The sequence below is a fragment of the Crocodylus siamensis genome, chromosome 1 (genome assembly GCF_052110815.1).
Source record: "Crocodylus siamensis isolate JL-2025a chromosome 1, ASM5211081v1, whole genome shotgun sequence".
NCBI lineage: Eukaryota > Metazoa > Chordata > Crocodylia > Crocodylidae > Crocodylus > Crocodylus siamensis.
This window is the reverse complement of record NC_143395.1, coordinates 276187463-276200564: the sequence shown is the minus strand read 5'-3', so window position 1 is coordinate 276200564 and position 13102 is coordinate 276187463. Positions and strand designations below refer to the sequence as shown.

General features: G+C 39.2%; 1 protein-coding gene across 1 annotated transcript in view; it reads left to right on the top strand.

Annotated features, from left to right (window-relative positions):
- Positions 1 to 1608: 1608 nt before the first annotated feature.
- GRPR (gastrin releasing peptide receptor) overlaps positions 1609 to 13102 on the top strand; it is a 36829-nt gene continuing 25335 nt past the window's right edge. Inside the window, exon 1 of the mRNA XM_090031650.1 lies at positions 1609 to 2517. Within this exon, the coding sequence (XP_089887776.1) occupies positions 2099 to 2517 (419 nt within the window). The 5' untranslated portion in view covers positions 1609 to 2098. The remainder of the gene's footprint in view (positions 2518 to 13102) is intronic.

Below are 13102 nucleotides of genomic sequence, written 5' to 3'. Positions count from 1 at the left end.
TGCATCATTATAAGTGCGACTGCACAATAGCACCTTCTCAGATGTTTTAGGTGATGCTAATACACCTAACTGTACTGTGCATAAGTGCATTAACACAGCTTTTGCCTTGATGCACTAATACACAGTAGAACTAGTCTACTGCGTTTCTAGCATTTCATGTAGATGTGCCTATGGAGGGACTATTTCTCACTTCTCCTTATGTCCAAGCTGTTCTTCCAAACTGGTAAAGCTAAGTTCTAGCACAGTACTCAGGCACAAAGCCACAAATAACAATACAAACCCTGCAAATAAATCACAATGTTGCACAAAAGAAAATAAAAGAAAAAAGGGCATATGAAAGACTAAGTGTACCACCTATGCCTGAAGTTTCTGCAGTGGCAGGGGGTTCATTAGGTAAAATATGCCTGGATGTTCTTCATGCTACAGAAGGCAGCAAAAAACCCTAGTGATCCCTGGAAGTCTGACCTGGGAGAATTTTTTCCCCACATATTGGGGTACTACTGCCAAAGGATCAAGTAACTGGATATTTTCCAAAAGATGCCCAGAAATTTTCAGTGTATCTAGATGTCAATATTTGTGCATTTTTAAAGAAAATATCTGATTTGATTCACCTGTCCCTGCTACAGAAACCTTCTGGTAACTGTTAGCGCAATGTTTTACTTGCAAAACTTAACAGTTGCTAGAGAAAATTTCAAATCAGAGCCTCATTTCACTTTGAAGACTGGTTTCAATTTAACCATATAACAGAAAGTCATCTTATGGCACTATGCATGGGATTTCTGTTAAAAAATCAATAAAGAACCAGTCATAATTATCTCTTGTTTAAGCAAGAACATCTGCAGTACATAGTATATTTAGATTTCTTTTTTCCAGCTCAGTGCACATTACTTTTTTCTCTCCATACAGACTGAATAGAAGAAAAATGTATCAATCCCAGAGTGATGGGTACCTCATATGTTGCTAGGGTAAACCTGGTTGCCTTGGAACTATAGAATCACAGCATCATTTTCAAAAATATTTAAAGCTTATAGCACTTGCAGAGTTTTCATGTTAATTTGTCTAAGCTAACCATGGTGTTGATTTTTATCGGAATTGCTGAGATTCATTGGAGTTGCCCTGGGGGATGAATTTGGCTTAGTGGCTTCATTTAAGTTCATTGAGTCAGACTGTATGCTGGAATGCAAGCAAAGTGCACACTCTCATTTGCAAAGGTATATTTACTGCCCATGGTATTTTGAGAATGAGAAAGAAACTGTGATTTGTATTTTGAAGGTGTTACCTGAACAACATCTAACGGGGAGTTAAATGAGATTTATAAGTATTATACTGATAATACTTAAAAATACATAAGAGGCAATAACCATGCAGGGTTTCTTTGGTCCAAAGAGTTAACAGCAATATTTTATGGTCAGGCAGTGATTAAATTGTCCAGTAGGTGGCTGGCATTCACCAGCGGTAGCCTGCAGCTTCCATACAATTACTGTAATCATTTAAACAAGCTTGCTATCATCGTGGGAAGTGGGGAGAGAGTTGACGTCCAGAGGATCCTGCCTATAGGATCAGAGTCATCAAAAGAGCTGTTCCTTTCCCTCACTTTAAACCCAGCCTTCAGAAGCAGGTGCTGAGACCTGAAAGGGAATGTGAAATGCGGCATGACAGCAACAATCAAAACTTCTCGCTTTGTTCTTCACTTAATTCTGACTGAACTCTGATCCAGGAGCAGAAGGCTGAGGATGGAAATTTGACAAGCCTGGATTCAGAAAATGCTTTGTATCTGTTTGCCTCTTGATTTGGTAAACAGCCTTCTAGTACTGCCGAAAACTTGTTTGCAAGACAAATGAATGAAACAAAAAAAAGTTCTAGGATAAAAAACCATGCTCAAAGACTTGCTGGCTCCAGCTTATGGAAATAGTTTTGCTCAGTGACAGTGGTTTTCTTTTCTTTCTTTCGCTTTTCTTAAAGTATCATGCAGGGATACGACTTTCAGTCTTTTCTGCCTGTTTAAAACAAGCAAACAGCAACAAAAGACAACTCCATAAATTTTATACAAGGATTTTTGAACAACAGAATTATCATCCAGTAGAAACAAAATCTGACCATGGCATCTGAAGAGTGCTTTCTGCTAGACTTGGAAGTGGATAACTTTATTCTTTGCAATGTCTCTGTGAATCAAAGTGAAAATCTCTCCATCCTTAGTGATGATCGGTTCTACCCAGGTTTCCTATACGCCATTCCAACCATTTATGGGATCATCATTTTGATAGGACTTATTGGCAATATCACTTTGATAAAGATCTTCTGTACTGTGAAGTCCATGAGAAATGTTCCTAACTTGTTCATCTCCAGTCTGGCTTTAGGTGATCTGCTTCTCCTAGTTACCTGTGTCCCTGTGGATGCCAGCAGATACCTTGCTGACAAATGGTTGTTTGGCCGGGTTGGATGTAAACTTATCCCCTTTATACAGCTCACTTCAGTGGGGGTGTCAGTCTTTACACTCACAGCTCTCTCAGCAGACAGGTAAGTATCCTACTGAAAGCCAAATAGTCTTGCTGTGTGATGATCAGAATGTTTATAGATTCATGGTCTGTACAAATTACGAATTCATGTTTTCCAGTTAAAAGTAAATGATACTGAATTTGAAAACTAACCAAGAAAATTAATGTGTGTTCAGTTTATTTCTTCGGCTTATGATTGCAACTATAAAACATAATGGGGCAGTGGCCTGAACAAGGAATTACATTTCTGGGGCCAGGCTGCATCTTTGTATAGATTAGCAAACATCATCAGTTTAATTTGATGTGAAGAGGAACCACAGCAGAATTAAGTTAAAGCTTGGAGATTAAATAATCATTAGTAAGTGATGCTATGCCCAAAGACAAGTTTCCTTCTCAAGTTCCTCAGATAAGACAACTAAGTTTTCACCGGTTCTTATTGCATTAAGTGTGAAGAGATTAAAGTAGCAGTTTTAAGTAGAGCTGAACTCAATTTTCTCTAATGGTTGTTTCCCATATCAGACTTTATGTGAGACAAGAGTGTAGTAGAGCATATTCAAACCTGGGTGCCTGAAGGTAGGCATGTAAATCTACAATAAGCAGCAAGTCTGCTCTGATTCATTGATTTGCTCTTAGCTAACCCAGTTGCTCCAGCTATGGATTGAACAAAAAATGTTTTTCCAACTACTGTTCAATAAAAATGAAATTCAGCTGTAATATTTTAGAAAATATATTAAACTGTGACTTTTGAAATCAATATGGCCCCAGAAATCAACCGCTAGTTTGGATTTTATCTAAGGCTTTCAGATCCAATTTTACAAGTTGATGTCTTCAACTGTCAAAAGAGATTTGAGTTTAATATTATTCCTAAAAACGTCATTTTATTTTCTGAGGGATTACAGAAATGCATTAGCCCCATGGCTCTTACCTAAATGGGTATTTTGTTTCTTGTTTGTAATCTATACATGGCAGAAACGGATTAAGGTAATGTGCTACCCATCTGGTAAAAATTTTGAAACCTCACTAAGGTACGAGATCTTCCAGTAAGAAAGGTCAGTTATGTTTTGCCTAGAAACGCATTGTGAATTGTGTTCCCTACTTCATGAAGTGGTCAAATAGAAGAGATACCCATGTATCCCTTGGAAAAAATCATTTAAAATATTTTCATTCATTTAAAAAGAGTTTACACATCCACTTCTACATATGTAATGTGAGTTTGATGAAAGAAAGACCAGTCCACAGTGCTTCAGTGAGGGGGTGAATAAGCGTGAATGAGTTTGTTAGTCAATCACAATGATTCAGCTCTTGTATATCAGTGTACACACAAAGATAGCATTGTCAGTGTCAGTAGGAGCTGAAACGCGTGCCTTGACAAAGGCAATGCTTTTCACTCAATTTATTGCAGGGAAGTGGGGAAAATAGCAAAACCATACAAATCTATCAGAAGAGGATGGCATGCACCTGTGCATCGGGCAGATCAGTTGAAGAGCTCTTAGGAAAAGCACAATAATATTTCTTTAGAAACTGCTGACAAGCAGTATCCTTTCCCTGGTTATAATAAAATCAGCTTCCAACTCATTAAAAAAAGAAGTGTTAATTGTAAAGAATGAATACTATTCAGGGAACGGTCATGTGCCAGAAAAAGCAAACAGTATACATGTTTTTACTGAGCAGCATATCAATAGCGGCTACTGCTGGGCTGAGGGAACAGAACAGAAAACTGCAGCTGTTTTCCTGAGAGAGAAGTGCTTAGCTCTAGCCCTGTTTGAACTCAAAGCTATTTGCACATGAAGCACTGTTAGTTGTCAGAAACTGCATCTCTCTGAAAATATCATTTGAGTCTGAGGAGGGAAAATGATGGAAACAATTAAAAGTTCCCTTTATGTGGCACAACCTGTCTTCTTTCTAAGGTATATTTTTGAGCTTACTTCAAGGATGTTTCTATGAATCTTCCATTTACCTCATTTAAAATCATGATGCTTAAATCCTTCACAGTTCACTGGAAATGTTGCTTATGGGTCTTATCTGTTTAATTTATCAGGGCATTTAATTTTGGCTATTATCAGCATGGCTGGGATAATACAGTTGCAAAACAACAAGGGTTTTATTTGCCCAGCTCACAGATGCTCAGCAATATAATACATATTTTCTGAAAACTGACAGCGTGTACTTTAGGGTCCATATTTAAAATTACAGAATCATCCATAAAACTAGTTCTTGGCCCCCAAGGGACACAAATGCTACCTCCAAAATGTAAATCAAATCTCACCAGTACAGAGATCCCTGTCTGAGTCTGGAGTAGCAAACGCGGAGGCAGTAGCTGTGACAGGGATAGTTCTGCATGGGGTGTTGACATTTAAACCTAATGATGATGATTGCATTGCTAATAACTTCATGTTGATCAAAGTACGTACAGAAAGATGGGAAGGACCATAGCTGTGAAGATGACATTAGGCTATTCTGAGTGGCATCAAAGCTTTACAAAGCTGAGCCCACAGAGCCTAGGGGGACTTCTGAGCCCCAGTAAAGAAAAAATCCCCAGGACCCAAGCAAGTAAGGAAGCCATGCCTGAGGAAGCAAACAGCCCAGCCTGACATATACTGTGTGGTGCTTGAATCCCATTGCCTCATTAAGCTGAAACCAGGGAGCCCAAGAAAGCATGAACAGACAACCTCCTTGGCTCTGAGTGTCATTTTAGTCTCTAGAGGAAAGAGGTCTGTTGTACCATCACATACGCTTTTCCCCCCCTCGTTTTGCAGAATAGCAAAATCAATTCCAGACTCTTGCACTCAGCATTAATGGGTTCATAATGTGCCAGCAGGTAAAAAAAATATTATTCTTGATATCACAATAGCATCTAGAGGACTCAGTCAGGGATCAGAGCCTCATAGCACCAGGCACTATACAAATATGCAGTAAAACAGAGTCCCTGCCCCAAACAGCTTACAGCTTAAGCTTGAGAAACAGTGGGTGGATGCAACAACCAGGAGAAGAGAGGCAAGTGACTGCAGAGAGACAAATCTGATCACTGTGGCAAGCAACAGTGTAGGCACTCGTGAACATTTTGTAGGCTTCGTGCCAGAGATGGGTTTTAAGGAGAGATCAGACGAGGATGGAAAAATGACATTGCAAAGTTTTTTGGGAGGTGGAGAGGGAGTTCCTCTCTTGCAATCTTGTTTGGACATTTATTTTGAGGCAATGTATTATGGCCATCATTGCTAAAAATCTTAAGACATGATTTTCACACTCCCTTGTTTGGCTGTAATGGTATCTAATCACTACTATATTTTCAATTATTTCTAGAAGGGAAACCAGCAGAGCTACTAAAACCTTAACAAGAGCAAATATCACTAAATGTGATGCTAATTTATTTTTAATCACCAGGTGCCTAGCACTCTCACAGCCTGGAAAAGTTTAACTGAAATCCAATGTGAAAATGACATGCAAGGACAGAGGAATGCTGCAGTACAGTTTTAGGGTTTCACCAAACTTTTCCTCTGAATATTTCATATATTGACTTGTTTAAAATATGAATAGTCTTTGAAACATTAGCTTTAAATAATTGGGTAAATGGCCACTTGTGTAGATTCCTCCCTTACATTTTTTTAGTAACTGAAGCCCTTCCTTTCTCTAAAATACTCCCTCTCATTTGTCCAGCAATCTCAAAAACAAGTCCAATTTAAAAGCTGGAGTCAAAATAATTGAATGAGTTTTTTTCAAGTCAATTTAATAAACACACCTTATGTGCAGAGCAAGAAAGTGTCCCAGTTACCAGAGGCCATGACAATCAGAGGGCAGTAAATTATTGTCTGATAGTGCTGCCAAAAAAACAGCTTTTTCCCTAGCTGCAAAGTGAAACTGTCATTTCAAGACAGAAAGAATGACTTTTCCCACCTCTTTTCCTCAGATAGGCGATTAAAACTTTTATTGTTTTACTTGCAGGAGTGCATGCTGCTGTGAGTTACCAGCCTCATGCGGATGCTGAGGCAAACTTCTATTCTCAGGATTTTCCTGTGATATATAAGGCTAGAAGCCTCCAAAGCCCCCATCTGCCTTTCACAGCTGCTACCACCTACACAATGAGTTAGTTAAACACGGGTATACCCAGCAGAGTCATTTCTCTGATTCTCCCTAGCCCATAGGCCAGCTTTATTAATAATAGTGTGATCATAATAGAGGAGTTAGCTCAGTAATGGGCTTCAGGAAAAAATCATCTGCTGCCTGAGATGGAGAATACTATTAAATATTTATTATTTATTTACTATTTGTACTACAGTGAAGCCCTGGGGCCCCATACAGGGACCAGGTCAATACTGTGTGAGCACTGTACAGTCACGTAGAAAAGAAAGAGTCCAAAAATTGTGCCATATTCTGTAAAGAGAAGGGAGGACCAGGTAAAGGAATAATATTATGAGCATGAGCTCAGTGAAACTATGTTTCATATACCTGCCCCACTGTGTTTGGAATGGGTCACAGACTTCTGGTGACTTCTGTTCCTTGGGATCACAAAAGCTTGTGGTCCTGCTCTCCCTCTCTCTCTATATATGTCTTATTGAATTAGTCTATGTGCCTGTGTACCCTGCATTCTGACTGAATTCAGACTAATGCAGCTAACTACTTCTCTCTGTCAGCTCCACGAGGCAGCAGAAGCAAGTAGGAATCAGTTAAAGGGTATAGCGTATTAATAGCCACGCTCTGTGACCTATAAAGTGCCATTGCTGGGTACACAAGAATAAAGAAGTAAGCAATGTTTTATGAAGATTGTAGGAAACCCCTGCAGAAGGGGAAAGGACATTTATCTGGATTGTTGTTGTACTCTGTTAAGAGAAAGGAATTCCTGTGCCGCTGTTGATGATGGGCCGTGGACTGGGTCTGAGTTTGCTTGCCTGTCTTCTAGCTTGTTTGAGTGTAAGTTGCATGCAAGTGCAGATGTTTGGGTACCATTCTCGCTGAGAGAGAATGCACCAGTGAGAATAGCCTATCCAGAAAAGTCAAGGCTGGCTCTAGAAATGACGGAAACCAGTTATCAGGCTTCATTAGGTGAGTGTAGAACCCACTCATGTAACTCTCTTTGTCATGAAAGACATCTCTATTCTCCACTTAACTCAGCTGCCCCTCAAATCATAGGCCTGGTAGGCATTAGAAATGTTTATGTAAGTTAGCTAGGCTGCTGTGGACTGAACAAACTCCCCCCCTTTTTTCACCGAGATTGTAAAAAAAAATATCAAGGCTTTCATTTAATGAATTGCAAGCCTTTTGTCTTCCTAGTGCACTTTTGCTTTCACGAAACATGTCTCAGGATGAATGTAAGCGTAACTGGAATGAGCAAATAGCATCTCTATTTTAAGCAGCTTAAGGGGCTTCTGCTACTCAAATCCTTTATCCAAATTCATGTGGTAATAGAGTATAACAGGATTTGATACAGATATACTTGTGCACAGAAGTTACAGGAGTAAGGTTAGGTTGATTACAGCAGTTAAAGGTAATTGGACTTGAAGGAGTTCAGCAAATATGAAATTGGACACTCAGAAACTTGAGGCCACTTTAAAAAATGTAGAAACTGGACAGAGACAGAGATGGAATTAGAGTTCCAACACACCTGAACCTCTGTCCTATTATGTTTAGATGATGCTGTTTTCTTTACAGAAAGTCTTTATAAATACTAATTTGTGATATTCCAGTTTACTCCTATTTTGGTTTACTGACCTCAAGACATCTGTGAAAGGAAAAGAAACAATTCTGAGCCTTATGAGAAGACATTTCTACAGCTTCAGAATTCAAGAATCACTATCTGTTGGCTTAACCTCTTCCATGCTCTGCACGTATTCTGTGCCCATTATTAATTACATTCACCAGGTCAACAGGAGAGGTAACATCTGCGAACTCACTCACCCAATGATATCATCATCAGTGCACATTAATTCCATTATGGAATTAAACAAAATCTGCCTATAAATGGAACTATGGAGCTGCTCGCATTTCTATCCAGATCAGATTCCCAGAACAGATTTTAAACATCAGTTGTAAAGCATCCAGGTATATCTATGTTGTGAATTCATTTCAGGCAATTTAGTTATGACACTTCACAGCTCATGAATTGCTTTCAGGGAAGTAAAGCGCTCTTTTCAGGCAATGTTGTTGCACTAGAATTTACCATGTAGAAACAGGAAGTTTTTGAATAAAGGCTGAGTAAACCACACTCTGGAAAAACAAAAGCCTTCCTGTTCCAGTGTACGTAAATTTGCTGAATGGTACCCAAATAACTATGTTCTGGGTTCAGGTATGAGATATGAATGGGAACGTTAACACTGCAAGTTCAGTTAAGAAGATCTAAAGTTGCTAACTTGCTAAGGGACTGATCCAGCTGTCACTGAAATCAGTGGACAGTCTCCCATTGAGAGCTGGATTAGATCCTTAATGAATTGTTTTCCCCTGATGGCTTTTGAATAGGACTTATACTTCAGGCCTGGTATATATGTCGATTAATATGCGTATCCCTCTCACTTGATGCACATCTTACAATCCGTGTTGTTTGCCACCAAGTCAATACCAAACCTTCAAAACATCTGTGGTTTTAGTTTGTATCAGCTCCCTGGCCCATCTGCACCAAGAGAAACAGCATGAACTTTCTGAATATGTTGATTAGAGAGAGCAGATGGCTCAAACATGATAGACCCAATTCCATTATCGGAAATACTACTGCTCCCACTTATGTCAATGGGACTTGCGTGTGCAGATTTGAAGGTAGAGCCAGTATTAATGTGCCAGGGAGTGTCAATATTTAAGTAAGTGACATGTGTATGCATAGGGGGAAGGGAAGGTTGAATTACGTATTATCTGTGTTTCAGTAAAGCCTGAAACCCCAATCAGTTTTCCTGGGATTAGTGTTGTCCATGTAGCTAACACAACACAGCTTCTGCCCCAGAGAACTAACATGTGATATGTCAGATAAAACCTAACAGATGCACATAGAAAACAGGATGAGGGTGGACTTGGAGGACTGTCTAATTATGAAGGGAGATGTTAATGACAGAGATTGGTCATGTCACTTCACGTACTACAGGAAGGCATCTGAGTAATACAGTGATGAGGTGGAACCAGAACAGATTATAATGGAATGGGACAGAAACTGGTAGAAAATCAGAAACGGCACACTTCAGCTAGACTTGTGCTTCTGTATATAGACCTGGATGGAGCAAAACATGTTTACTCATGGACAGACACCAGTGTTATAGATCATGTTCACTCTGAAAGGCAATACCAAAACTGGAGCTGTTGGCATTCTGTGAGGGTTGTTTTTCACTGAGTACAGATCAGATGTGTTTAATTCTTAGATTTCATAGACTCTAATATTACCAGGGATCATTAGAACTAGTCTGGATTCCTGTATAGCAGCAGCCATTCGGTTTCACTGACTTTAAGTCCAATGACTATAGTTAGATGAATGCATTTCAGTGCTCAGAAAAGTAAACTGCATTTCACAGGGGAGAATAAGTTGCCAGTGGTTCATGCAGAAGAAAGAAATTGATTGAAAAAGTTATGCTCAGATATTCTAGCAGGTGATCTGCGCTCAGTGCTGCCTGCAGAGAATGGCAGAAAAACCAAGGGCCCTGCTCATCTGCCTTGTGGGGCTGTGCCAGATTTGGCGATCAATTAGACCCTGAGCATGTGAGCAAGACAAACTAGGAAGGCACCTCAAACACAGGATTCATAGGGCGTCGGTTCATTTTGTCCAGTGTCCTATCTCTAGCTGGGCCCAAACTCTGGTTGTCTGTCAATTGTAAAAAAAATTCTCACCAGTTGTGCAGTGGGGAGAATAGTGACCCACAAAGGTGACCAGGTGATACCTTGAAGCATTACATGTAATGATAGTCATCGCCTTAGTGCTGAGCTGCAAGTGCTAGGACCATGGGGAAGGACAATGCAAACACTTGTGTTCTCCACAAAGCCCAGAAGGAAAGTAGGTGAACAGGCAGATTCATAGTCACAGATTCCAAGCTAGCAGTGGCAATCCAGCTGATCCTGCTCCTCCCCAGCCCTCTCTCACCTCCCTCCCCATGCAGGATTTCCAGAAGCTGGATTAGAGCAGATCTTTCTGAAAGATACCTCATCTTGTTTTACAGACTCCTGGTGGTGGACTCAGCACCACCTTCCCTACTAACCAGTTTCAATACTGAATTACCTTCACTGGTAGGAAATTGCACTGTTTTTCAAGTTTAAGTTCAACTTCAGCTGTTAGCCAATGCATCTTATTATGCCTTTGTCAATAAGACTGAAACATTCCTCACCAGTGGCTATTGCTGCCATTTGTTAACATCTGTGTGTGGTAATCAAGTCACCTTTCAGCTTTCCATTCAGTAAGCTGATGATGGTGAGGTCCTTAAACTGCACAATGTAAACCTTGTTTTCCAGCGCCAGAACATTTTTGTAGACATCCTTTGAAATGTGTCTAGTGTTTAAACATCCTTCTTGAAGGGTGTACAGCAGAATTAGATACAGCACTCATGGTGATCTTTGAGTACCATACATACAGTCAAGATCATGTCCCCAGTTTTCCTAGATACTATACTTCCATGAATCACAGTAGCCCTTTCTGTCACAGCATGGCACTGAGAACTCATATGAAGGTGATCGCCACTGATGATATTTGGCCACCCTGCAAAGAAGTGACAGCAGTGTGTGTAGAGATACCTGAGCTAGCTTTTAGCTAGCTAGCTTGGCTATTACTTTCTTCTCCACCAGGATGGTTCCTTGTCTAAAATTTCTTTTTTCTTTTTCTGTGGTAAGGTTTGTTGTGAGGTGGCAGGAGATGCTATCATTTGTATACCCAAGAACACTTCTAGTTTCTATGAACATGTCACTCTTAAATTTATACTTTCAAGTCAGTTATGCTAACAGTTGTTTTCAGCTTGGAAATGTCTTGAAAAACTGGACCTTTTCAAGTATACAGAAAGCTGCTTGTTGCAATTTTCTGTTTCCAGAAGGCAACCGTACCATGATTACTATAATCTAAGCAAATGCCAATTATCAGGACAGTGATTCATTCCTATTTTTCTCTCAAAATGAGGCCCACTATTTATTTGTGTTGGGTGAAAGATATCATGTGTTAAGAATGCATCATCTATTTTTTTATTTTTTTTTTAGAAAGGGAGTTTTGTTACTGGCCAGATAAAGGATAAATTGTTATTAGAATTGCCATTGCTTTCACACAATAACTTATTTCACCACTTCACCTTTTGTTTCCTTTATTTAAAATTAAATGAGCACATTGACATGTGCATTAAGGTGCTTTTTCTAATGCACCTTAAATTTACTACCTCTAATGTGAGGTACTAAATAAATGCACATTAGGCTGCCTTAATGTGCAGTAATGAATGCACATGGTTTTCAAGTGACGTTTAATGCGCAGTAGCTATTTTACTGTGCATTAGGGTGATTGCCCAGTTTTTATGGATGCTCTAATGCACAGTAAAATAGGCTACTGTGTATTAAAGCACACATGTAGACACGCCCAATAATTAATATAATTTAGGCCTTTTGACAGTGAAGTTTTAGCCAGGAAAATGCTGTCACTATTAAATAATCTCTATATAAGCTTTCCTTACCAAATAAACTAATTCATTTTAATTCTTATCTAAAACACATAGCTGAATCCCTCAGCCATCCCTGGACTGAAATTCCAATTTATCCATATTGAGTGCTTGTTTTGTAACATGACTGATTTAAATTCAAGTTTCCAGAATTGAGAAGTACTTACTCCACTATCTTTCCAAATGAGTACCTTTTCTTTTCTAATTAAATTTTAATTAAGAGGAAAAGGCAGCGATGGGCATGCCTAGTATTATCTGCCTTCAGATAAGGATATCTCATGACAGGTATCCATGTATACATGTGCAATTTATTAAATTAACAAGCTCCAGATGCAAATGTTAATAGCAAAAGTTCTGTTAGGTATCATACACAATAACTGCTATCGTAAGTAACCCCGATGAAAGCAGATAGGACCAAACTGGATTGCAAAAGTTATGGGTGGCTTATGCAGTCTAGGAACTTTTTTGGTAAATATGCATATTTATATAATTCCACTCCAGATATATGAATATTCATACTGTCCATGCCTTAAAACACCAACAAAGGGCCATTGTCCTACTTCCGTAACTGCCTCATGACATTTCTGCCTTGCTTTCTTCTGTGAAGGTAATGTTATGAACAACAAGACATTTCATACTAAATTAATACAGTGAATTGTACATGTAGCATGATTAAACCTCATTTCCCACTGCTTAAAGCCTTTGCATAGCAACTAAGCCAATTCTTTATATCATACCTTGTCTGGGGAATATTTGTATTATGATACTACTGGGATACAAATAACATTTCTTGGATGGGAAGATTCTCAGAAGCTTTATTTTCCTGCTGCAGACTAGCTTGATGAGTACACAATTATATGTTCACATGCAGGGGGGTGGGCAGGAATTCTCCCGTCATTACACTAGTAAGTACTGGCAGTAGTTTCACAAGTATATTTTCCAGAGCTGCAGAACTTGGCAGTTTCACTTCAGAGCAGTTCATGTGCATGTAGGGTTTTTAACTTGCAGTCTAAGTGAATG